The sequence below is a fragment of the Pelecanus crispus genome, chromosome 1 (genome assembly GCF_030463565.1).
Source record: "Pelecanus crispus isolate bPelCri1 chromosome 1, bPelCri1.pri, whole genome shotgun sequence".
Lineage (NCBI taxonomy): Eukaryota > Metazoa > Chordata > Aves > Pelecaniformes > Pelecanidae > Pelecanus > Pelecanus crispus.
In genome coordinates, this window is record NC_134643.1 from 96,966,817 (window position 1) to 96,993,772 (window position 26,956).

Sequence of the window (26,956 nt, forward strand, 5' to 3'; positions counted from 1 at the left end):
AAACCAGCTGACAGTCACTGGAGACTGTAACGGTTGACTGCTTGCTCTTGTATTTTAATTGCCTTTCACAGGTTTTCATGACATGCAAGAAAACCCACTCCCCTGCATCAGCTCTCAGCTTGCATTACCTTCCTGCACTTAACACAGTGGGAAACAAACACCAATTGATTTCTGCCCCCCCCCCCCCCCGCCCCCGGCCCATGCCTCCCACTGTTCCTCTTGCCAGGGGCAACGACTGGCCCATCCTCTTTTTGCACATGGTGGAGGAAGAGGGCACAGCTCCCCGCAGACCTGACCACACTGCTGGGAGCAAGAGATTGGTATGCTGCCATCGATGCGTGCACATCGAATAACCCCTGTGCCTGGGCTGCCATTCTTTGTCGGACCTCCTGTTTTCAACCTCTGTTTTACTAGCTGCTCCAGGATGGTCGCCTCAGCCCTGAGGACTTACCAACTCCTGCCTTCTTAAGACACTCAAAGATCTGGTGTCATCTTAGTGATTCATCTGGCTGGTGATGCCTCATGTTGTTGTAAAGTAACCTCCAAAAGGCAGCAGGCAGAAATTTGGGGATGCAAAAACAGTGCAACTATTGGTTTGTTCATGTTTATGTCATTTTCTTGGCAGTAGAATTAAGGCTTGATGTTTGGTAGCATAGTCATGACAACTTACATTGCAGCATGCGACATTTAGGGAGTGTAATATTGTAGCTGTGACATTAGATGACTTAATTTACCTCATGGTTCATAATTTACTTTACACATTGGCATCACAGCCAAGTTTTGTTCAAGAGCAATTCATCTATCCAAAAAATGCTGCTTGTGTTCATTAAAAAAGTGTTAGCAAATTTGGGTTAAATTCAGTAATTTGGGGGAAAAAAAGTTTAAAAAACCATCATTTTCTTTGACATGGAATCATTTTTTTGAAATTATATCTCAAGTTGAGGCAGAACATTAATTCCTCCTTCTGGGTCAGAAAAGAGCAGGAGAAAACTACTGGTCAAACAGAAGGCTTTGACCTGAAGCAGGGCTGGATTTTTTTTTTTCAGGGAGTGCTTCCCTTTCTTATGTTCACATGTGGGTTTTGAATGGAAAATCTAATCAGTTGCTGAGATGCAATGCTATATTGCACACCTTCTCCCTGCCCGCACTCAGGGTTGTGTGTGAGAGAGTGTGATGACCTTTAGTGGTCATTTGTGAATATGAGTAAAGAGGAAGTGGAAATTCAGAGACGCAGCAGGCCTGCTGTGGTTGCTTCAAGCAGACAACCCCCACTGACATGCACCCATGGCTGGGATGCAAGCTGCGTCCGAGCTGTCAGCTCTTGGCTTCCAGCTCCCGGGCAGAGAAATCAGCAACAGCGAGTCATCCCAAGTGGTCTCTCCCGCTGGGTTTGGTCAGCGCTGTCCCTCAAGAGAGAGAGCACAGAGACGTCGTTCAGTCTGGGGAGGCTGCTCTCAACCTGAAAGGTTTTATTTGCATGCTAGATGCATGGGGTTTGGGGCGAAAGTCCCCACAAAAATCGCAGGCTTTCTTAACCCTGGCCATGCCAGGAGGTGCTCGTGCTGACCAAGCCAGGGAGCTCCTCGGGCACAGCCCTTGGCTCAGGAGGCACGGCAGCCAGCTTTGCATGTAAGGAGAAAATGCGATTGCTGACGAGCAAGGTCCCATGAATGCCAGGGGAAACCGTGCCAGGGTGTTTCCTCCTGATCTGACTCATTCATGAAGCCAGAGCCAGGCCAGAGCCCTCCCTGGTGCTGCACTAGTTTTTTGGTTTATGTGTAATAGCTAAAGACCTAAGGGCATGGGAGGCATGAGGCCAGCTTAAACAATAAATACCCTGCTGTGCCTTGCTGCTTAAACAGAGTAATTACTGCCTTACTACATGTGACCCCTGTTCCTGTCCCTCTGGCAGTTGTTATTTCATGGCTCCCTTTACACGAGGGACGTCTGTGCCTCTCTCCATGCCGTACATTTCTCTCTTTGCCACCATCTCACCTCCCATCTTTCTCACTCGCTCTGTCTCAGTGTTTCTCTTTGTCAGTAGCTGACTACCGTTTTCTCTTTCTCTCAGTCACTGAACCACCTCACTTTGTTTGCATCTCTCTCTCCCAGCCACTGTCCTTCTCTTCATTCCCCCTCTGCTTTTTCTCCATCTATTTTTCTCTCGCTCTCAAGCTTTCCCCATTTTCACCACTTCCCATGCCATGCTAGTTTTTCTGCCTTCCTTCCTCGTTGTAGCATTGTAGCACTAGCTGTCCCTTTGCTCATCCACCATCTGCTGCTCTCCACTGATCTTTTTGCTAAAAACAAGCCTCTTCAACTAAGGGACAGAAAAAAAACCCCAAACAAGCTCATTGGAATCTGTGATGGCTGAGGAGACAGAGACTGATAAACGAAAACTTCAAAGTTTTTAATTAAAAGAAAAAAAATCCCAGCTGGAGGTAAAACAAAAAAATTATGTCAAAGGCTCCCTTAGCTATTTTTGTCTTTCAGAAGCCTGTTCCTAGGGAATATAAGGTGCAGAGGGAAGGAGGAAAGTTAGGTGAGCAAAACCTTAAACAATAAGGGGAGAGTGCAGAGAGAACAAAAACTGCAGTTCAGCATTGGAAGTTGCTACACACAAAAATCTTCAAATGGCATTTATTGATTTGCAATCTTTTTTATCCCCTTGCATCTTGTTTTTGGCAGAGGAGGGCCCAACAAAGATGCATAACCCCTTCTGCTCTCCCCTCTTCACAACTACAAAGAGGCTTGGCAGGAAAACAAACAGAGAAGCAGGGTATCTGATCTCTTTCTCCACATACCAAATGCAAACAGATACTTTCAGTGGGTCTGAACTTCAGTTTAGTTTAAGACCACAACAGTATTAAAAAAAAAAAAAAATAACTAAAGTAATTTCTGCACAAGAAGGAGCCCAGTGTTGGATGTGCAAACAGGAGAGGACGGAGCAAAACGTGGCTGCCACCGCTGCAGACTAGTTTCCCCTTTGGAGATGTAAGGAAATAGGGCATGAAGGGAAAGGCCTTTCCAGTAGAGCATATGGCTGAAATCATTGCCGGTCCCTTGACTACCTGAAAGAGCTGTCTGCACGCAGTACAAGTGGGGTTTCATCTGGGTGTGTGTCATTTCTAGAAAGGAAGAGTTTAGCCTTTGAGGAAAGAATGATGGCGTGTGGCAGTGCAAGGGGCTGTTTGGGCGGAGGTAGGAAGGACCCATAAATACGTGGGGAGGGTGTAAGCCTGCATTTCTACACACTCAATGGGATTTATATATATAAAAATATATAAAATACATAATATAATATATATTTTTTGAATGTATGGCTCTCATATATATATGAGAGCATAGGCAGGTGTGCAAGTCAACAGGGAACAATGTGCAGAGCCCATGGGGTTGTACAAGGCTATCTCCAGAGGGTAGGGGGAGAGGGGGGCTTCTTGCCCAGCAGGCTAGCATTGCTGAGCAGGTTTGCTCTTGGGGTTCATTATTTACTTTACTGGGTCCAATTAGGAAGCCAGGGGATAGGAAATGTGGCTGAGGCAAGCGGGCCTTCAAAGCCTTCCTGCTGCACACACATCAAAGCCGCCTGCCGCAGATCCCTCTGCAAAAAGGGCTCTGCCAGCTCCGTGCAGCGGCAGGCGCCTGGCTCACTCTGCTCGGGGTCGTTCCCTGTTGGTTTGATTGTCAAGCCTCCCAGGCTCGTACTCTCTATCTCCAGCCTCCAGAGCAGAAAGCTCCTCTTTCTGATTTACTGGGACAGAGTTAAGGAGCTACAGCTTGGCAAGACGGTGTTTAATGGGGCTGCAGCAACAAACCAAGCTAACTATGAACACCTGAAAGGCAAAAAACTTGCAGGGAAGAAGGTTGCCTGGAGTCATGGGAAGGGGTGCTTTGGGATGAGAAGAGCTGTGCTGCACGAGGAGTCATCCCCCCCAGGGAAACCTGGAAGGCCCCTCACTGGGAAGGGGTTGTACTGAACCAGAGAAAACAACCAAGGGGCAACCCGTGTCAGCGAGGAAGGTTTGGCAGTAGGGTCAGGATTTCGCCCCTGGATAACACGCTCAAGGCAAATGTCTTCTCTTAATGGGAATGGAGTGGCTCGCTTGCCAGGAGCTGGCAGTCCCCCTCTTCACCTAATAGAATATGTTCGTTGTTATCGGTACCAAAGAGCATTGTCCAAGCCTTCTCCCTCCCCGCTTTGATAAACTGCATAGTGACAGCCATCAGCTCCCTGCCAAAGCTGGCTGCTGCACGGAAACATTTGTAAATTTGCTCAGTGTATAAAGCTCTGTTCCTGCTCCTTCCGCCCCCCCTTTGCCTTAGAGGTTAGAGCTACATGACTCACCTAATATGGCTGCCAAGGTGAATTAGTGAAAACATCTCTACAGCTCTGTGCAAGAGATCACAACCTGACATTTTTCTAACACACTGCGATACATCTTTCCTCTCCATGATCTGTACTATGACACCTCAATTTTATATAAATGCTTTTTGTTAGAAATGGTTAACGTACTCTTAGAGCGGACAGGGCAGCAAGCAAAAGGGTCTGTCTTGCAAGTGAGAGTAGCTGAGTTCTTGTAGCAAAATGTTGATGCCCAGAGTTGAAACAGGTGCCCAGTGCAGGGACAGGAACAGTGCTTACCACTATTTCAACAAGAGACTGTCACAGAAACTTTCCCTGAAGTGTTATGCTCATATCTGTGTCCTGGAGCTGGGGAATGAGGAGCTGAATAGACCTATTGATGTCTTTGGCGCGCCCTTTAAAACAGAAGTCCTCCCTTTCACTCATTCCCAGAGAGTTCCACTGGGCAAACCAGTGGAGCTGGTTTGCTCATCATCCCTTGGGAAGTGTTGTGAAAGCTGTGAAAGCTCTACTGCTGGACGGCTGAGACTTGAAGTGCATGTACTGTACGTGTGCAGGGGAGAAGCTGAAAAACATCTTCCCTTAGGAAAGTATGTATGCTTTTAGGATACTTTGGAGCTCCATTGATGTGGTTCTCTGACAGACAGACTTAACAGCACCCTTAATGAGAGTGCCACTCCATTAGAGCTGGTTAAGTCACCCTCAACCCTCTTTTCATTACGGTGACAGTCTTGTGACAAGGGCAAATTGCAGGAGAAGCAAGTCCCACTTGGAATGAACCCTGTGTATAAACAAGGCAGAACTGCAGAGCAAATGATTTGCAAAGCAGAGGCAAATTAAGTTTTAACCTTTTCTTTGTGAGTCTTTCCCTGATGTCTGATTAACTTTCCAGTCAACTGGCTGACCTACCAACTGGGAGTGCTGCTGTGAAAGGAGGGGAGTGTTGGTTGTCAGCTCAAATTGGGGGTGGGATTTTCAAAGAGCATTATTAGCAGGTAGCAGTATGTGATAAGAAGATCTGGGAATTAAAAGAGCTCCCAACCAAAAATGAATCACGCTATGGCAAAACCACAAACAATGTATTGGCTGTACAGACAGCAGAACAGCACAGAATTTGCGATGCAATCCTTCGTCTGTGTTCAGCCATGGTAACACCTCGCCTGAAATGCTGTGTTTGGTTTGGGGTGTTGCACTTCCAGAAAAATGTGAACTTGTCAGAGAGGTCTAAAAAGAAAGAACAAGAATGATCAAGGGTCTAAAAAAACCTCACCTACAGAGGAAGTTTGACAGACCTAGCAATATTCAGCCAAAAAAAAAAAAGATGACAACTGAGGGAGGAACATAAGTGATTTAAAAGTTGATAAAAGGCTATTGCAGAGAAGGAGGGAATGATTTGTTCTTTTTGTCTATAGTGGCTAAGACAAAAATAATAGCTTTAAATTGCAGCAAGGGAGACTCAGGTCGAACTTCAGGGAAACTGCTCCAGTGGTTAAGGACAGCAAAGCACGGGAACAGGTAGTCTGGAGCGGCTGCAGAGGCTCTGCCACTGGAGGGCAGAGGATGGCTTTCTCCCTGACATGACCCATGTGTTCTGCCTTGAGGTTGAGGAATGGGCTAGATGGTGACTGAAGTCCCTTCCAGTACTATGACTCACCTAACTCTGGTCCTACAGGAGTTAAGATTCCCTAACATATTCATGAGTTACAGCGATAAAAAGCACCTGTGAAAAATCCCACCCCGCTTCCTTCTCCACTGAGCCTGCAGAGCATCAGCCCCAGTGCACGGCAGAGGATTGAGAGCCGTGTCCCGGAGCACTGGGTGGGCAGCAGGAGCCAGCTTTGCCTCCCTACCTTGTAAAATACCCAGTAAGGCCCTTCGGCAGACTGTTAGGGGATGCAAAAATCTGCATCAAAGCGGCTGTAAGTTTTAGACATAGCAATGAGATTTCCGCTCACCTGAACATCTGGTAGGAGCTGGAAAAGGGACTGCTGGTTAGCCTCCCTGAAAGAGAGGAGAAACATTGTCTTTGCATGAGTTTAATAGGTACACTGCTGTTTTCATGCTGAGGCTCTGACAGTGGGTGGTTTTCCCCTAGAACGGTTCTGAAAATTGCCGGGGAAAAAAAATAAAAAAGGCAAAAATAATTGTGTAAGGGACAGAGTTCTGAGCAGATTCTGAAGTTGCTGAAGTCCCCATCTCTGATGCAGAAGGGAAACGCAGGCAGCTGGCACCCCCAGCCTGACCTGGCCGACACGCTGCAGCAAGCCTGTGCCTGTGCGGTGGGATTCATTGCACGTGGCTCCGCGGGATCTTCAGCTCCAGACGGGGCTTACCCACTGCTTTCATGTGGTGCCGCAGCGCCAAGGACAACAGCCCCGTCCTTGCAGGCGCTATCTGAACTCCATCAAACAACTCTGAGCACTACGTGAAGTGGGCAGGGTTTCAGAAGTGCTCGGCACCTATCGAGCAGAAAATGTCTTCTGGGCAGAGAGTTGCTTTTGAAAATCTGACCGCTCTCTTAGGAACCTGAATGGGAGCCCTTGTGAGCTGACCTTTTGGGGTTTTCTTTGGAAATCCGGCTTTTACCCTTTGAGGGTTGGAGGACGCTTTCTCTAAACATACACAGGCACGCAACTGGGGCTCATGGCTCTGCATGGTGCAGACCAGTGCTTGCAGCCCTCTCAGAGAAGCGTTCTCCTTTTACACTGCTGCCAATGTGGTTAAGATTCTTTCCAGGAGGAGCCTTACTTTGCTTTCTGAAGGAATAGGGTAGATATACCAAGCCTAATATTTCATGCTTCCTTGGCACCTTTCATCCAACGATTCTAATGTGTTTTACATGGGTTAACCTCACCGCCCTTCTCTGACCAGGAGGTGATGGGAGAGGGGGGCTATTAGCCGCAGTTCACAGAGGGAGAGTAAGGGAGTGACTCACCCAAGGTCATACAGTGAATTAAAAGCAAGGCCACAGACCTCCCCTGATTCCTGCCCCTGGCTGTAACCCCGACGCTCAAGTCACTGCTTTCAAAACTGTGTTAGCGAGGCAGCACAGTTTAAATATGTCATTTCGTATGTACAGTAGATCAGGGATTCGTGATGATTATTGGTCTCTGCAGATCAAATTACACTTTGTTTCTCTCAGTTTGGCTGTGTTTAACGGTAGCTCGATCTGATCAATGGCACTTCAGGGTGGTGGCCGCTCTGAGAGACAGAAAGACATTTTTCACAGTTTTGCAGTGGAGAAAAGGATGCTGACAATACGCCACTGCATCTGAGGACCCGGCTAGCCCTGAACCAGCGCATTGGCCACAGGCTGACTAACCTCTCCTGATACTCAGCCATCACACCAGTGAACTTACTCCGGTCTCCATGGTGGAGATTTTGCTTCTTGGCCTGGACAGCCTGTGAGATGCAATGCTTTGGTACCGCTTGTGTGCTTCCTTCCAGATTTTCAGAACCCAGATTTTCTGTAATGAAATAAAATGCTAGTATCTTGCTGATACGGCTTCTGAAATAACTTTAAAATCGCTCATGACTGTTGTTTATTTGCAGAATCCCTGTTGTGATTGTTCCTCCATAGCAATTAAGCAGAAGGCTTCCCAAATCTGAATGCCTAACAGAGCCACCATCTGTATTTTTCTATCCTACTAGGCAGAGAGTTTGAAGGCGAGGAAGAGTATCTGGAGATCCTAGGGATCACGCGAGAGCAATCGGGCAAGTACGAATGCAAAGCTGCCAACGAGGTTGCTTCAGCAGATGTCAAGCAAGTCCGGGTCACTGTGAACTGTGAGTACATCGCAACTGGAGCGGGTCAACGGGGAGAGCTTTGCCCATGGGCTGGGCCGACTTTAGGATAAATAGAGAAGCCTTTCTGGGTTTATAGTATATGATCTGAAACGGCGGGGGTGCTGAGGAAACTATGTGCAATCAGACACTTATCGCAGGGTATAGTTTGTGCTTTAAACCTGGTAATACATAAGAAAAGAAAAAAAAAGAGGGAGAGAGAGGAAAAAAAGAGGGAGAGAGAGAAAAAAAAAAGAGGAGCTGTGAGTTGCCCTGGTCTCTCCCCTCAGAAACGCTGGCGATGCCTTGTTTTCACTCATTGATATTCGGGAGCACAGTAGCATGAAGAGAAGCTTCAGCAAGGCAGCAAGGAGAGATAACGGAGGGTTCAGCCGGCTCAGAGCAAACACACGCCTGCCCGCACCCAGCCATCTCAGCAGTGCCTACATGGGTATCACAGCCCAGGGGCCTGGGGCGACGTGCGGTAGAGGCATGTGTTAATGAGAGCATGCAAAAACTTGACTTCTATGCTGGTTTCAGGTCATTAGCATAAAGCCCTCTCTAAGACACCCTCCATGCACCAATGCAATACAGAAAGGGGTTTGACTAAAGAATACGGCAATCCACCTAAAAACACTGAGAGGCACAGTTAGCTATGTGGCTTACATCCACACCTGTATGAGTGGGGCATGGATTCCATCGCCCATACGAGCTTAGACAGATGCCCGCTTCACTCTGCTGCATGCTTCTCTCACAGTGGCACAAGATATTCCAGACTGTCGTTACTCTTATAATCCTACATGTGTATATGTCCGCCTCCATATTTGTATGGCTCATATTTGGCACTGGAGTGATTTAAAGTGAATATCCCCATCTACCTGCTCTGTTTCCTTGCTTGGAGGCTAATATCTCTGCATCAGGGATGGATAAATGGGAGGTATATCCTCTACTGACCTTCTTCAGTTTACACACCAGAATATTAGCTTAAACTGAAATTGGAATTTGTTACGGACATGTTTTAGGGTGCATATTCATGGCCTTGACTTACAAGTAGCACTCTCAGGGAGTCGGTTAGGGCAGAGAGCTGACGGCAGCAAGTGTTTCAGTCCATCCCAGTCTAATTTGTCACCACAGGTGATTTTAGCACCTTTTAATACCATTCTTGCTCTTTGTCTCTTTCTTTCCCTTTGGGCCATCACATCAGATCAACTTGTCTGTCTTGCTTAGAAGTCAAGGTTATAGGCTCCCTGCAGTATCTTCAGAATCCACAGAGGTTTTTATAATTCCCTTAGAAACTGTGTGGTAGTGGTTTAATGCTGGCTGCTTCATGGGCCAAATTTGGCATTAATGTGAAACCGTAGTAGCAGATTTTCTGCACTAAAACTGTTGAGGGTTTTTTCCTGTCAAAAACAGCTGAGTCTATAAACGCAAGACATTCCACAAGAACCAATTAATATTTTCAAATATTTCTATGAAACATAATTTCAACGATGCTTTTAACATGGTTGAAACAGATTGTTTGTATAAAGTCAGAATGTTTGATTTTGACTTAGTTTCAACTCATAATAACTACGCTACAATAAGATCTTAAATATTTTTACTGTTGGAATATATGAAGATATAATGTGATAGAGTATTGTAATATTATTATGTGGCCTAATTTGTAATGTAAGCAATTTATAAATTCCTTCAGGACAGATCTTTTCTTTCGAGCCAAAGGGAAAAAATCTAAGAGGTCATGAGAGCCATGCACAGGAAAAAAAAATCAGTCCTTTTTGGGGAATGAAAGCTAGACGTTTGCATACATCTTTCCTTCTCTTGCTTCCTAAAACTACACCACAAGCAGCAGAAAGTGGGAAAACTACAGTAAGTTTGAAAAATGGGACCTGCCCAACCTCAGGAGCTTCCTGGCCATCTCTTATCATCTGCTGACACTTTGGAGCATGTAGCTTGTCAGCCCGGACTGCAGGAGAGAGCATCCTCGCTTTGCTTTGGTCTCATACTACCACCTTCAGGCTTCCCGGGTAATGGCCCTTGCACATCACAGACAGGGAAACTGAGGCCTGGGGAAGAGTGGGGGGAAAACAGCTAAAGGGAACCCACTTCTGGCTTCCCAGGCAGCAAACAGCTAAACACAGAGCGGCTGCTTTCTGCGTACAGTGGGCTGGTTTGTTCAGGGCCACCACCTGCCCCTTCTCCTGGGAGAGCACTGCAGCAAGCAGACTGCCCTTTGCTGAGCAGGCAGCCTCGGGGCCAGCAGTGCCTTAACAAAAGCGGTGGCAGAGGTATGGTCTGTCCATCCGTCTGGGCTCTGTCCTTTAAAAAGCCAAGGAGGGTGGCTAAGGCAGGGACTGCTCAAAGTGAGGGACTGGGATCCCTGGCAGCAGCCCAGGGAGCACACGCCTGCCGGGGTAATTTTCTAGGCCCATAGAAAGGTGCTTGCTCATTTTCTGACTCACCTCTGGCGCTGGATTCAGTGAAATGGAAAAGGTTTGTCTCGCTGCAGACAGCAAGAAGATATACTGCTCAAACCAAAAAATTGAAGAAGAATGCTTAAAAAAGCACCTTCACTATCCTTTTATTACACCTTCTCCTTTCCAAATTACAATATTTACATGAACCCACAGCCTTTGAATGTAGGACCCTATTTATGTACACTTATTAATATTTATGATGTTAGAGGGCGCACTGCAATATCCCTAAAGCCCTGCATAAAATCCCGCTTAAGGTCAGGAAAGGGATCACATCATTGAGATGGCTGATGTGTTCACAAACAAACTTCTTTCCATACATTTTCCAGACAGAATTATTTTTTTCTTTGACTGACACACTCCATTTTGATTCTCTTTTTGGCCTTTCAGTGCTGGGATGGATACAGACAGTGGAGCTGTACACTGTACCCACAGAGTGTGCTTTATGGTAACTTGAGTCTCAGCAAAGTAGCCGAGTTGCAGCCCCGTAATCTCAGGGTATGCAAGTATTAGTGATGAGAGACAAGGCACTGATTCCCTGATCCCTCTCAGCAGCCAGGTGGAAATAATTCTGCCTTTTAACATGTAAAGCTTGTCACTTAACATTTTGAACACGGGGCTGGGACTGAAGAGGCCAATTCCTACCCTACCCAGCACCCAGCCAGCACTGAGACCTAGCTCCAGTGGAGCACACCGATATGTTTCCCAAGTTTTGTTTGCCCGTGGCACAACTCTCAGGCTTCAAAGTAAGCAGAGATGGGAGCCCTGTGCTGGGCTGAGGTCAAGCTTCATGCAGAGCAATCACGAGTAAGCCCTCTTGGAGCCTGTGACAAAGCATGACGTCCAGGAAGGTTTGGGCAGGATTTGTAATCTTAGACACCTAAGGGAAGTGTCTCAACAAGTGGTCTGGCTCTCGAAGCTGCACCCACAGCTCCTCCTAAAGCTCTTCCCTTTTAAGCCATGAATATATTTCTGTCTCTTACATGTTGCCTCAGTCCTTTCCTTTCTTGTTATAGTTATGACATTAGACACACAGGTTGTATGGAAAATGATTTTCATGCTAGTGTTAAATTCCTACTTTATTCCTTTTACTTTTGCTGTCTTCCTTTACCCATGATGAAGTCTTTCTCTCATCTTTGTCTCTCTGATGGGCCCATGTGAACTAGACATCTACAGGTAAATACTCGTAAATTACAGAAGTACGTCATCAACCTTAAGTCTGCCTGTGTATGCCTATGCATTTATGACAGAACTTTATTCAGTGTTGCTGAACAGAAGCATGCATAAGGAGTGATGCTAACACGGTGTATTAGGGAGAGTTCAAAGAGCAGGTATTCTCCAGAGGGGAAAGCACGTGCCACAGCAAGCAGCAGCTGTGGGCCTCCACCAGCCCGAATGGTTTGGATGAGAAAGCCAGCCCTGACATAGTTTCACTGTTCCGTTCCACCTGGAAGTGTGTGAAGTGACCACGTGTTTCCTTCTTGCAGACCCTCCCACCATCACAGAGTCCAAGAGCAATGAAGCGGCCACGGGACGACAAGCCTTACTCCGGTGCGAGGCATCAGCAGTGCCCACGCCTGATTTTGAGTGGTACAGAGATGATACCAGGTAAGACCTTTAGCTTGCCACTTCCCTTCTCTCCTTTTCAGTCCACTCAATAGAGGATCCTCAGAGAGTCACCTATTGTCCTCCCCAACTCTTCTCAAACAAATTACTCTTCACAAACAAAGTACTCTTCACAAACCATGTAAGTCATGGCGGTCCCATCAGACTCAGAAGAGTCAGCAAGGTCAGGGCTGGAGGAGGCAATCCCTCTCTGTGCTGGAGATGGTGAAGGAGGTGCAGAGGATGGAGCTCTTGCCTTTAAGTCAATTATGGGCCAATATACAATTAAGACGTCAATAGTGCTCTCTTCCTGATGATGGTCATGCATTAAATAGCGTGTGATACAGACAAAAAAGTAGGCAGTGTTAGTCTCCAAGTAGGTAATGCCACTCTAGGTGCCTTCATCTAGGGGAAGGAGCTGCTGAGGTGTTAGATTTCCCCATCTGTGTGACCTGAGCCACCCAGATTTGCATATGAGAGAAAAAGGGATCTGTCCCTTATACCTGAGCATTTACCTGGCATTGGGGTTGTGTTACTATCCTAGTTTTTAACCTGACCCATGTGCACAGGCTCAGGGGTGACTCAGCTTTGGTATATGCACATATTGGAACACATGAATTGGTGTGTTTCACTAAAACCCTTTTGTTCAAGTATGGACTAGCCCTCAGCTGGCCATGGTGTGTTCATTTCCCAATGTTAGTCAGTGCTGGGTAAAGGCTTTCTCCCTTTCCCTCGGCTTTTCTTGCTTCTCCACTGCTTTACTGGTGGCATTTCACCCCGCTGTGCTCCTTCTTTCTTTCATTCCCTCCTCCTGCTTTCCATCAATGCCTTCTTTGGTCTCTCTCTTCTCAAGTCCCCTTCCTGCCTCCCTCCATCCTCACCCGCCAGCTGGGCTGAATGACTTTGGTTTACTGCCTGCCGGGCAGTGATTTCCTTCCCAATACACAACTGCCATTGCACTACATACCTCTTCTCCTGTCTTCCCAGGATAAACAGCGCCAACGGTCTGGAGATAAAGAGCACAGGGAGCCAGTCTCTGCTGATGGTGGCCAATGTCACTGAGGAACACTACGGGAACTACACCTGCGTGGCTGCCAACAAGCTGGGAGTCACAAATGCCAGCCTATACCTTTACAGTAAGTATGGGAGAGGGTGAAGGGAGGTCCAGATCGCTCTTGCAAACACCAGGCTGTGTAGGAAGCACACAGTAACCAAAACTCAGGAAAGCATCTGCTTGCCACCCCCACCCCCCCGCCAAACCTCCAGCCATGAACTGGCTTTCAGCGCTCTGCTTCAGATACCTACCTATTCATACTTGCCATGAAAGACAAACACAGCCAAATTAAAAGGTTTACAGTCAAGCCCTTTGATTGACTTTCTTTGCTGAAGTCGGATTTTGTTAAAATAATAAAAACATGTTTGTTTTAAAGCTGGAAACAAAAAAAACCCTTTAGAATGACAGCCCCTTTAATAAGGAGACAGAAGGCCAGGGCTTGGAGGGTCCGTGACAGCTGAGAAATGACAAGTAATTCAGAGAGATGGAGAGAACTAGCCACCAAGCCTGAGGAGAACAAGAGAGAGTCAAGAAAAAGAGAAATGAGTTTGAAAATGGAAGGGAAAGAAGTGGGAAAAGACAGAATGATTTAAAAGGGCATACCATAGGGAACATGGGGGGAAAGGTAATCAGCAGATGAAATATGGAATAAAATTCCTTGGATCTCATTCTGCTACCTTTCAATTACTGAGTTGGTCATAGTAAGTATAAACAGACCAAACTCCAGAGCAGAGTTACCTGCTGGTTCTGAATTTTGCAGCTGATGCAAACCTGACTCTAAACAGACCCCCTGCCCCTCACCTACCACCCATGCACATGTACAAACTGTGGTGTGTTCAAAACACAGTTCCCGATTCCAGGTCCAAAACCTGGGCTGGACTTGGACCACACGTTGTTATTGCCACCAGAAATAGACTGTAGCAGAATGACCCAGTCACAGGAATGGACACATAGACACAGAAGTGACTGAAGGCTGTATTCCTCTGACAGTCCCAAATGGAATTAAAACACTCGGGCCATGACCTGCATGCCCTTTTGAACAGAAAAAGGATAAGCCGCGTGAAGCAGTCTTAGTATGGAACGTAGTTTAATCTAGTTTCTGCTGTGTGTGGTCAGATTAATCAAACCATCAGAAAAACAATGTTTTGGTTTGGTTATTTTTTAACAGATGTAGTGCAAAGGATAAATCCATTGGCATTCCTTGTTTATCACCTCTGGATTTATTTCCTGCAGTTTGAATTTTTGCAAAATTTGGGTGTATTCTGTGGAAGTTTTTTTCTAAAGAACAGATATTGTCATAAAAGAACACATATTTGATTTCCTGTAGCACTGCAGCACGCAAAGCGAATTTCTACTTTGAAAGGCTTTTCACCCTGGTCTTGTGACTCTCATGAGATTCAAATAAAATCCTCAGGCAGCAATCTGGAACACAATTTTCAAATACTCCAGAATTGCTCTTGCTGATATTAATATAATGCTAAGTTTAGAATCCATTATTTGTGGCTGAATTCTAAATTTGGCCCTCTCTGTTGGTTCCTGTTACACAGATGAGCTGAAATGCATCACTGAAACAAAATATAAGATGAAATTCAGTAATATATGTATGTACACGTGATTTTAGCTGGGGGGTTGGTTTTGGTAGAAAAGCATTTTGCATGACTTCAGAACTTCACCTCAAAGGATCTCAAAGGATTTGCTAGCAATGAATATTTTAACATCACAAGTTATTTAGAAATGGGTGAGTGTTATTAGCACCATTTTGCAGTAGGAAACTAAGGTACAGAGTGAAGAAGTGGTTTACCCATGGTCGTAAAATAAGTGGCAGAACCTGTAAGAGACCCAGGGAGATCTTGCGAAGTTGCTGTTGGCTGTTCTAGGAGGAAATGTAGCAACGGTTAAAGATGCCTTGCAACAGCAAGGGTCCTGTTGGAGCCTCCTTTTGATGTGTATGAAGAAAACTTTCCTTCTTTCAAGTTGTTGGATTTTGTTTATCATTTTTATCTTAGAAATTCAAGGCCTGTTTATGCTGGAAAACACTAGAGAACTTCACAAGAGCCAGAAGAATGGAGGTGCAGGAGCTGAGAGAGATTTTATGATTTTCAGTGGACTGTTTGTAACTTTTATTTTTGTTGCTTAGTTAATACCTATTTCTTCAGTGTGCAATTACTTCATATTGTTTCAGGAAATCTCTGTTCCCCTTCTAGTTAGTGTGGAAGAGAGAAAGAGAGAGAAAACAAATAAATTCAGGCAGACTACAGCTGGTATTTCTAAGGTTAAGTAATCAGGGGGGAAATGAGTGAAGGGAATCCAGCCTCAATAAAGATGAAGAAAGCAGCTGAAAAAACCTATAAGCCCAGATGAAAAAAAATGCTCTAGTGATCACACAGTACTGAAATAACAGGTAATGCACATTCCCAGCCACACACCCAGGCAGAAAAATAAAGCAGTGCCAAGTTCTTGCAAGGTACAGCAGATACTCAAATACTTGGGAGGGTTTTCATCCCTAGAAGCAGAGATTTTATTTCTTTTTTAAATAGAGAACAAGCTCACTGTAGGGCTACATCCCACCAGGGAGGCAGATACAGCGATGGTTCCTCAGTGTCCCATTGCACAACAAAAAAGAATGGGAGCCAGGAGTGAAGAACAACCACAGTTAATCATGAGATACTGGCAGCTTTGCCTGAGGTGGAGGGCAGAAGGGCAGCTAGCAAAATGATGTGAAAGAACAGTTTAGCCATAGAGAAAAATGGGTGAGTACCATTCCAGGAAATCTCAGCCAGCATTGAAAAACTATCGGAGAGACCGAGTGCCTTAGATGTCAATGCCATAGATAGAAGATGCATTAAAATACAAAAGCAGCTCCCTTGAGCTGTATGAATAGATAGCTAGTGATCTTCCTTAAAGGATGTAGCAGCAGGATTGCCTGCTGTAGGTGGAGAGATTTATACCCCTCACTCCTGGAGACTGAGTTTACAACAACATAAAAATGACCATACCAAAGGTCTGTCTTACCCAGGAACCTGTCTCCAACAGCAATATGGAATATGTTTCCAGAGAGAGTACTCGGGCATAGTTTGATGAGACAACTGATCTAAGAGCTTGCTGCCATCCCTTCCTCCCCATTCTTTTGCTCACCCTGCTCTCTGCCATATGCTTTTGTTGTTTCCCTTATTTTGGTACTCCGTGGACAACCCACTGAGCCAGTTCAGCCTGCTAAACCAGTAACCGAGCTTTACCACCCACCCCCCAAAATGCCCCCAAATGTTTTCTTTTGTTGTTCTGAGCTGGATTAGTTCATGGAAGGGCTCAACAAGCACCAGAGCCCATGCAAGAGGGGAAGCCATATCACACATCTGCAGATAGGAGGAGTTGGGAGGCAGGACCATGCTTTGCAGCATTAGTGAGCCAGTAGGTTGATTCAGCTCTGCAGAGCCTAGGAGCATGGTTTGTAACCCCCAAGCACAAAATACTGTGAGACCTAGGAAAGGGGCAGTAACACAGGTCTCTCTGAAAATTACCTGACAGAGAGGCCAAGCCAGGGCTGCCATCACAGAGCAAGAGGTGAAAAGCAGTGGCGCAATTGAAGGGAAAGGTTTCTTTTCCTAAGTGTATTAGGAGGGAGGGAACATGTTTTCTTTTCATTGCACTCAGCTAACAGAGTGCTATGAAAAGCATTATGAGTAAAAGTCACAATTTGTATCTTAACCCATACTACACGGAAGGGCAAATACATGCATATATATACCAGATAAACATCATACGTTTTCGTGTACGTGAGTACGTTTACATATGTACACACCTGTGTGATGCATAAGCAAGCACAGACCCCCACACAGGCATGCAGAAGCAGGCACAGCACCTGGTGCATTCTAGCAAGGCAGAGAAAAGAAATGAAAGCTCTTCCAAATTAGCTGACTTCTGCCTCCCGCAGAGCTAGCCCATCCCAGAGGATAAAACAGGAGACAACAGGGCAGTGCTGCACATCCTTATGCAGTCCTGCTGGCTAAATTGTCTCAATTATAGGAGACTGCCACCTCAGCAGGTCCCCTGCTGCATCCTCTGCGGCTTGCATCCTCTGCACCCTTCAGGGAGTAAGGAAACGCAGAGGTGAAGCAGCAGCTGGCAAGGCCGGTGCCAATTAGAAGCAGCAGCAGACAGAATCCCACCCCTGCCTCCTCGAGAGGCTTCGGGTAGAGTTATCATTTCAGTCCAGCAGTTTTGATCCCAGCGAGAGGCACGTTCCTAAGAAGAGCTGGCACTTGCCTCTAACTTGTCATTATTTGTTAGCGCCCCGGCACAAGTGCTGGCTGTGCGCACACGCTTGCACCCTAACTCTCTGTCCACGCTTTGTCGCACCTGAGCATTTACTTAAGGTGGTTGCTGCTCGGGTTTGGAGCGCAACTGTGGCAAAAATCTCTCTTAGCGGCTCTTAGTGCAAACCCCATGTTTTCCCAGGGGCTGTCAATAACAGGGAGACTCAGGAGAGGAGGAAAGTGGTTAGGGTGACAGCCAGATGGGGCAAGGCTGAGACGCTGCTAATGAGCGAGGGTGGAGCAATAAAGGCAGCACTGGCGGGCAAGGGGAACAGAGGTAGAGTCCTTGAATAGAGAGCAGCATGATAATGAGGCCGTAGTGCTTTGCTTTAACTGCTTGTGCTGTGCAGTCTGCAGCCTGCTGTGCAGGTAGAAGGTAAAGGGGAGTTGAGTTATTTAACCAAACTAAATAACAAGGAAGTCATGTCAGCACAACAGCCTGCTTTCGCAGAACAATAGTCCCCTGTTGCTACATAAACACAGAGATCCAGGCTAGCCTTGTATTTTCAAAGCAAGAGACAATCTCCCCTGTGCCTGCTGTGGATTCAAACAGCTCCATTACCACCATGAGGGCAGGAGATCTGCCAGTGTCACAGGGATGGGCCTGACCTCCTGCATCCTGGTGGGCTCCAGCGAGTCAGAAACTGGCTCCTTGCGCCAAGGGTGCTGTATAAAGAGCATTGGCCTCCAAATAGCTGGGCCTGGGTTGATCAGAGAGTAATAGTGGACTACCGATGTATCCTGCCAAGCTCTATGTCCATCAGCACTGATCTTAGCACCATCCTCACAGGTAAGCCAGGAGACAACTCATTGCCCCAGGCCTATCAGCTGTTGCGTAGTGGCATATCCCTACAGCTAAATGTCTACCTACTGATCAGACCCTGAGTAGTGCTCGGTCAGCATGAGGCATCCAGCAAGCTCTGAAGGTAATGCAGACCCAGTGATCGGAGTCAGCCCTGGAGGCTTGTATTCTTGGTTCTGCTCCTGGCTCTGCCAACAGTTCAGCATTTGACCTTGGGCAAATTGCTTTCTCGCTCTGTGCATGAACTGGTTGAACTGGATGATCTTGAAGGTCTTTTCCAACCTAAATGTTTCTATGATTCTGTACTAATCTGTAAAACGGAATTAACGCTGCTGTTAGCCTCAAACTGAGGTCTCTGACACCGGTTTCCCTCAGTGTCTGTGCAACTCTTTGAGATCCTTGTGTGGAAGAAGCAAAGCGTGAAGCCAGCAGTGACATATAACAAAGTCCTGCTGTGACATGTAACGAGGACGCATTGTAAAAACCCTATAACCAAAACAGCAGGCTCTGTGTACAACTAGAGGCTGATGAGTCTGCAAAAACTCTGTTCCCAGTGGAAGACAAAGGCTCAAAAGAAACAGAGTGCCCTTGAGGGTTCGCCAGGGTCACTGCTCCCACGCTCAGATCCTGAGCGGACCTGTCACTGGCAAGAAATCCATTGTGGAGAGGGTTCTGGGGAGGCAGCAACTACCCGTGGAGGACTTCCACAACTCACCTCTCTGCCAAGACTAGCTTCCAGCCAGATGTGTAGCTAAGTGGAGCTGTAGTGTGATGATGTGAGTGGTCTTGAAAGTCAGAGGGGAGATGTGGCCCATCAACTCCAATTACCTTCACTGCAGGTGCTTAATCCCTCTTGCTGTGTGGATATTATTTGTTTAGTTTTTCAAATTACTTCTCTCTGACTCCCAGTCCCAGGGGATGTTGATGTGTATTAGGTGTGTTGCTATCAAAATGCTCTGTATATGAAACCTACTCTAGTTCATCTAATTTGGGGATGGACAACACCATCAGGTTTGTATCTGCTGCTTGCTTGGTGTGAAAAGTGGCTTGTCCTTTTCTCCTGCATGTTGCTTATTGTTTTTTTTCCCCCCTTAGAACGAGTTTTACCCACACTCCCCAATCCTTTTCCAGGTCAGTATATGTTTTATGTTGAAGTAGCTCTTTAGCCGGGTCATTCTCCATCATCCTGATAAATGCTCAGAGCTAGGGATGGGCAAAGCAGTTCAGAAATGCAGGAAATAAGGGCTTTCCCTTCTCATCTACACATCATTTGGTCCCTTCTGCTCACCTTGTTCATCCTTCCCCTTCCCCCCTCCCTTTTCAGAAAACCAATCAACTGAACAGCAACAAATTTTAGCCAAACTTTGAGCCATGACATTCTGTCCTCAGCGAGGTCTGGACAGTCTTCAGTGGGGTTCAATTTGTCTGCAGACCTACTCCTAATACATATTCCAGTCCTAAGCTGTCTTTGCCCACGTGTTCTGAATTGGATCAAAAGCATAAGCAGACCTAAAATTTTGCAGAGATGGTGGAAGGGACAAGTGAGAAGCTAAAACTTAAATTGCTGCCAGGAGTCTTTTTTTCACTCTAGTTGTGCAAACTATTCCCAGTGAAACACTTTGTTTTTTCATTCCTCTGTCACAGACCCCCAAGTCTGCCAGTCACACAGTGCTGCATTTGAGGCAGAGAGCATGAAAAGTGTTACTGTCTGCTTTATTCCAAGGGAAGAAGGTATGAAGGCAAAACAGGGTCTGAGTACTTTTCCTGTCCCTGTGCTGCTCAAGCATGCCTCGGGTCCAGGCAGCGTGGCCCCAACCTCCACATGAGACTTGGGGTTTGGATGCAACCTTGAGATTCTGAAAAAGCACCGAGACTGGGCACTTCCCAAAAGCAGTCTACAGCGTTTGAAAGCAGTGTTTGAAACTAAATCAACAATAAGGCAGCCAGTCCCCGTATTCACTTAAAAAATCTTGTCCTAGGGCTCCTTAGTATCTTTGTTTTACTGCCATATGATGACGATGCACTCAACTCATGGGATGTTCAGAGGCCTAAATAGTTAATGTCTGTGCAGAGCTTTGGGGCAGAGTGTTATTAGGAACCCATGTTGTTTTGCAAAAGGGCACCTGCCCAAATAAAGCACCTGCAGGTACTCCCATGAAAGGAACAATAAATGCTGGGTGTTACACCAGCTCCCTTTAACGACTCTGCCGTTTTCAAACCAAGCTCTGCTTTTGGCAACTTATTCAGGCTCAGGATGTAGTCACAATTGCCTATTTAAATGGCAAATCCACAAATACAATTAAAGAAAAGTACCTACAAAAAAAAGGGGGGGGGGAGGGGGAGGGAGAAATCAAGGTACCATTAAAATTAAATCCCAGAGAGTGATTTGTAAATAACATTCAAGGATCTGAGAAAACGAGTGAAGTAGGCCATTGGGAACCTAGTGTGGGAAAATAAATCCAATTAAACACCATTATCTCATGTATTGCAAATGAAACTTCTGCTTGGATATGAAATTAAAGTTGCTGAGGCTGTTTGGGATGTGAGGTTTTGAGGAGTTTTCCAATTTTGGGTGTTCTTTTTTTAAGCAGAATTTTCAATGACAAATATTTTTGTCTGATGGAAAACCCAGGGCTCTTTCTTTTTATGATTATTTTTATTATATATCCTTAAATTCCACAGGCAGGCAGTGTTAATTTTTTTCATAGCCAGCCCTGTTTACAGCTGGTTTTGAATTAGTGGCCCATTAAGCTAAATGATAAAGCAAAAACTGCAAGTGAGCAAGGCCAGGATTTCCATACCAAATACCCCTCCTAATCAAGCTGCCAAGGCCATCCTGTACAGCTTTAGTCAATCCTTTAAAACACTTCCCCCTCTGTCTTTGAAGTTGTTATTTTTTTCCTTTCACTGCTCCCCAGTCTCCTGAGATCATCTCGAAGGACATGGTGGTGTGACATCACTTCTGTGAGAAGTCTCCAGGAATTTGTGGTGCCAAATTCTGGGATATCTCCAGTGACCCACGACATGCAAGGAGGATTTTGCAGAGGGGGAAAGTAGAGTTTAAATACTCTGGACCTCATTTGTTTTCTGAAAGCCCCTGCCAGGTTCTCCAATGTGGGCGTTCAGCACAGATATTGGCGCTTATCTCAACATTTACTTTCACTTTGCTGTTCACCTTCAAAGAAACCTTAGGCATCAAATTTTCTTGTTAGACTTTTTTCTCCCTATGAGTTGATGTTCTGAGATGCAGTCCTCAGCTCTCAAATAAACCTCTCCTCAATGACCAAAATCACAGCCTCCTCCCTCTTTCTCCTGCAATTTCCGTTTCTCTTAAGCCTAGGTAACACTTCCCTGCCCTGTGGGGTTTTGAGCATTAATTTAAAAGGAAGGTGTTTTGAGATGAAGAGCACTGTAGTCATGCCAAGCATTGCTATCATTAGCTAGCTGCTGTGGAAACATCTTGCTTTCAGGCAGGCTGGAGACTCAGAAGCAGCCCATTCAGCTAAACACATGGGACTTGAATTTGATGAGGCAGTTTCCTAAAAGGCTGGTGGAGCCCAGCTGATTCAGCTCTCAACACAATTGTCCCTGGTAAATTTTCCAGCCCTCCTGATTTTGCAGCCGGGCACTCAAGATGCCCCAAAATGTCTTCTGGGATGATGCCACATCATCACATCTTCCTGCCTTCATTGTAACATCATGTTATAATGGGATGACACAAGACCTGGCTATCACAAAGGAGGTCTTACTGCATCATCAGGTGGCTTTTCAAAAGAATTTTCTTCTGGAAAAGGAGAATTTGCTCATTCCACAGCACACCTGCCAACGACAGGGCAAGTGAGATCATTGTTGAACCTCAGAGGGGGTCTGTCACAATTACGGCGCTAGCTCCATCTCTGTCCTCCATTGTCACTTGCCCTCAGCCCTTTGAACATAGACTCCCTCCCCCGTGATTAGCACCCAGTGTCCACATCAGAATGACATAGCCAGGCTGATGAGCTTCAAAACCCGTGAGTCTTCTCAGGAGATTTGTGATGAGGGCTTACCACAGATTAACCAGGGGCTTTCTCAGCATGGTTAGTTTGAATGCTCTGGGAGCTCTGCAAGGTAAATGCCATGTTTTCCAGAGAGCAGCATATACAGAACTGCCTGCAGGGCATAAAGCGTGCCAGTCCTTGGAGCCTGATCAGACAAAGTCCAGTCATGGTCATCAGCAGGGTGGCAAAAGATTTACAGCAATAGTGTGTTAGTAATTGGAAGAGGGGGAGGGAAAAGGAGAATGAGCAGTCCTGTCTTTCTGCCAAAATGCGCACTGATCGGAGAATGACCCTGTATGGCTGTAGATCGTAGCTACTCTCCATTTAGCTGTAGCCTGTGTAGCCTGTACTGTCACTAATGTCTTCTTCAGGTGGGTGGGAGTTGGGGGAAGGGGAGAAAAGAGATGTTCATTTGGGTCTGATGACCAGAGTGGGAAACAGAGAACATCTTTCTTTCTAATACCCTCTCAGTCCTCTTCCCTCCCTATGGAGGTCCTAGCTGTGGAGAAGTGAGCTCATCTGTTGTAGTGGTCACCTCCACCCATCCCTGCTCCCCTTTTGCTTTCTCTAGTGCATGGCCCTGTCAGCCCTGCTGGGTGGGCAGCTCTCATGTCAGCGGGGTCTGCTTTGGCAAAAGGATGAACATCGGCATGTTTCGAAGCTAAGGAGAGAAGCATGGGGGAATACATCAGAGAGTGCAGACTGTAAAGGGTTAACACGTTATGGGGGGTTCGCTGACTAGGCAGTGGTGTGGGAGCAGTCCACAGAAACCAGCCCTCTCAGTACCGTGTGGCCAGCTAAAGAATCCATCTGTCTCTGGAGTCCTCTTCACTGGGGCCAGTGAGTGCTTTCTCAGCTGGGCCCCAAGAACAGGTCAGTGAAAACCCGAGCCTTCACAGCCTTTGAACTAAACTAGTTGGCAGAGCTGGCGAAACCGTAGCATAAACAGGCCAAAATAGCCAATCTTGTCCTGTCATGATCCTGACATAGAAACTACCAGCAGAGAAAAATAATGGCTATAGGGACCCAGCACAGGAGGGCAATAGGGTGAGAGGAAATGGGCTCAAGCTGCGCCAGGGGAGGTTTAGGTTGGATATTAGGAAAAATTGCTTCACGGAAAGGGTAGTCAAGCATTGGAAGAGGCTGCCCAGAGAGGTGGTGGAGTCACCATCCCTGGAAGCGTTCAAAAAACGGGTAGACGTAGCACTTCGGGACATGGTTTAGTCTAGTCTACCCTTAATTGGTTTAGTGTGGACTTGGTAATGTTAGGTTAATGGCTGGACTGAATGATCTTAAAGGTCTTTTCCAACCTAAACAATTCTGTGATTCTATGTTTGGAGCCATGTGCATGTCTGGTGTTTCCATAAATTCTCAGGCATTCAGGGCCCATAGTTCAGCTGTGATCACTCTGCAGTGATGTGTGCCTGACTACTTGGAGCATGCCTCTCTCTCCCCTGAAAGCTGGCTGAGCCTTGGGCATCGGCACCTGATAACACCCATGACCCTGGGTGGGAAGCACAACTCACGGCTGTCCTTGCTCCTCGCTGGTGGTATCCAGCTAGATTTTCCAAAGAGCTCATTCCCCATTTGGTGAGTGCAGAAGTGGGTGGCTCTGCAGGGTGGATGCTCAGGCAGGCCAAGCTTCTCTTGCTGCTCGGGATCAACGTCTGTCCCTGCCAGGTCTGCAGGCACTGAAGGCTGGGAACGCATTGGGTGCCAAGCCTGTGGGGGTTTCAGGCCAAGGCAACAGGAAGGACAAGACAGGGTGAAGGCAGGCAGCCAACATCACATAATTGTTTCTTGCTATTTCATAGGTACCAGGCAAGGGGTGGCATTCTATCTTATTTTGACCATGTAGTTAAAAGTGAATAAAATCAAAGTCAGAGGTGATGGTGGTTGTCTTCCAAAAGGGGTAGTAGGGATGTAGCTGGAAACAGCATCTTAGGGAAAGAGAAATGCCAAGAATTATTTCTACTACAGCTACTAGCATTGCTTGATTGTTTTTTGTGGATAGCAACAAACAGTTTCTGTTTGCTGAGATTGCTTAAAAAAAAAGTAAACCAGTCTGCTCCTTCCCCCAGAAAAGCATAAAGAAAAGAAACCAGTTTTCTTAAAGAAAAAAAGAGAGACACAGGGGGGAAGAGAGAGAAATGGCTTTATTGCTTGATTTGTTTCTGTACTTTTTGTTCATTAATTTTAATTTAGATTGATTTATTCCAAAATGAGCCCTGGGTTGCATATATTTGCATAACCCTCTCCAGTAGCAATGCTATGGAGAATCCAGCAAGTGAGGAAGAGTAGTAGCAGAGAGTAGGAACTGAGACTGGAAGTCCCAGAAAGATATTCCTCTGAGCTGGGCCCTTGCACTGGGATAGGGAAGGCATTTCAAGGTCTGTTTAGTCACAGGTGTGGCTTTGCATGCATGCAGAACAGCCCTGCAAAACAGAGGTCGGGGCATAGCAGTCAGGTGGGAGAGTGGAGGTTGTGTGAAACCAGTGGGGGAGAAAACACACAACTGCACTGCAGAGATTAGAAACAAACCTATGGATGAGCAACTGCCATGGAAAATCAGTTGTCCAGTAGGGACACTGATAGCGTCAGCGGTGTAGCATGGACAGATTACCCTATAGAGCAGAGCTTAGGCAGGCTATAACCCTCCTGAGACAGAGATCCTCAGCCCAGAGGATACTCATAGCCTGATGCCATCTGTATGTTAGATGAGTTTCTGAAGCCATCAACTGAACCTTCCTCCTTGGAGACGATGAAGGCAACATATACCCGCTGCACAGCAGGTGTACCTAAATCTTTGCTCTCTCCCTCTCATTCTCCTTGCTTCCCATGTTGAGCTGCCAGCCGGGCTGACTGGGACCGAAGTGTGGAGGGCAGCAAGGAGGAGGATGAAGGACAGCCACTGTTGTCTTGATTTAATCCTTATGCACACACAAAAATTCCTCCCACCCCTGAGAGAAAATGACCAGAGTAATTCCCACCTTCATCCTCCTCCTCCCCCTTCCATTTCCAGTGTAAACCACTCAAGAATTTGCCTAACAAATTGGCCTCGCCTCTGGTTATTGTCCCAAGTGAACAGTCTCTCCATTCACTAACCCATGACGGTAAGTCGGTTTGGGAAGCGGCAGGTTTATCTTCCCGGCTCAGGCACTGCACTGGGCCTGCTTGTGAACCGGTTGCCTTTTGGTGTCTGCTCTGCTGTTGATAAAGCACATTACACATGGCTGGGCTTGCATGATTAATACAGCTGTCTAAGCGCGCTCTCTAAAAACAAAAACAACTGGGAGAAGGGAGGTGTGGGATTTGAGAGGGAGGGGGTGCACAGGGAAAAAGCCAACCATTCCAAAGAAATCAGGCTTGCAGAAACAGCAGAGTGCTCCTGGCAGGCCTTCCCTCCCATGGGCAAGCAGGTCTGTCAGGCAGAGCTCCCCTGCAAAAGGGAGAGGCCTAGAGGCAAGGCGAGCAAAGGAGAAATGCGCTTGGCCCTTCCCCACCATTGCCTGCGGGTCCCTCTGCAATCTGGGGAATGAGTGCATGGGCAGGAGCAAGGGGTCAGGCCATGGAGAAGGGTGTGCTATAACCAGCACAGCTTCAGCGCGGTCCGGCCAGGCAGCCTCTACGGTAGGTGTTACAGATACGCATGCTCGCTGATGGACGAGTACACTCCTGAGCCAGGTCACCTTATGCACTGTACGTGCACACCCCATGCTCGGAGGCACACCCCACAGTCACTGAGCAGTTTCCAGGCACCCTAGAACATCTAAAGGATGAACCGAAGTGGCTGCAGGCATCTTTTCCATTGCCCCAACTCATCCAGCTGAAGGCCAGCTCAGCTGCCTGTGTAAGCTGTAGTAGCTTTCTCTTTTTAATTACTGGTCTGGGAATGGGCTGTGGGAAGCCACTATGGCTTTCTGCTCCAGCTTTCCCCATGCTTGGGCCAGGCGTGAAAGCCATGCTTGCACTGTTAGGGTGTTATGGTGACCAGGAGTCTCACTCTGGAATTGCACACACATATGTGCGTCCGTACTGGGATGAGACCTACAGGTGACACAAAGTAATGTTTACTTAGACCTCATGCTTTAGAGACATACACCACTCTGTGGGCCCAGCTTGACTCCCGTGAAATCTCTAATTCACTGAAATGCTGAGAGAAGCGCACAGGCTTATTTATAATTTTCCCATGATACGGGTCCCATACTTCTTGTTGTTCACAAGCAGCCCTTCACAAAGGTTAGCTGAAACCTCCTCCTAGCCTGTTCCACTCTTGGGCAAGGAGGGATGGGGACAAGGGTTGGTTTCCGCTAAGCTCACCGCAAGGGAGTCCCCAGAGAGGAGTGGTGGCCCTAAGAAGACCTCAAGGACAGGTGGCGGGGGGGCACCATGCTGCAGGTACTAGAGGAGAAGGATAAGAAGGGCAGAGGCAGCAATACGACTGGATTTCAGTACCAGAGCAACCTCAAGCATGCTGGTCACGCTCCACCCTGATTTAGTTCTCCTTCTGCTCCAGTCTCCTTTCCAG

General features: G+C 46.7%; 1 protein-coding gene across 1 annotated transcript in view; it reads left to right on the top strand.

Annotated features, from left to right (window-relative positions):
- LSAMP (limbic system associated membrane protein) overlaps positions 1-26,956 on the top strand; it is a 321,315-nt gene that overhangs the window by 283,894 nt on the left and 10,465 nt on the right. The window contains exons 4-7 of the mRNA XM_075710257.1: positions 8,015-8,149; positions 12,105-12,225; positions 13,210-13,358; positions 19,487-19,522. Of these exons, the coding sequence (XP_075566372.1) occupies positions 8,015-8,149; positions 12,105-12,225; positions 13,210-13,358; positions 19,487-19,522 (441 nt within the window). The remainder of the gene's footprint in view (positions 1-8,014; positions 8,150-12,104; positions 12,226-13,209; positions 13,359-19,486; positions 19,523-26,956) is intronic.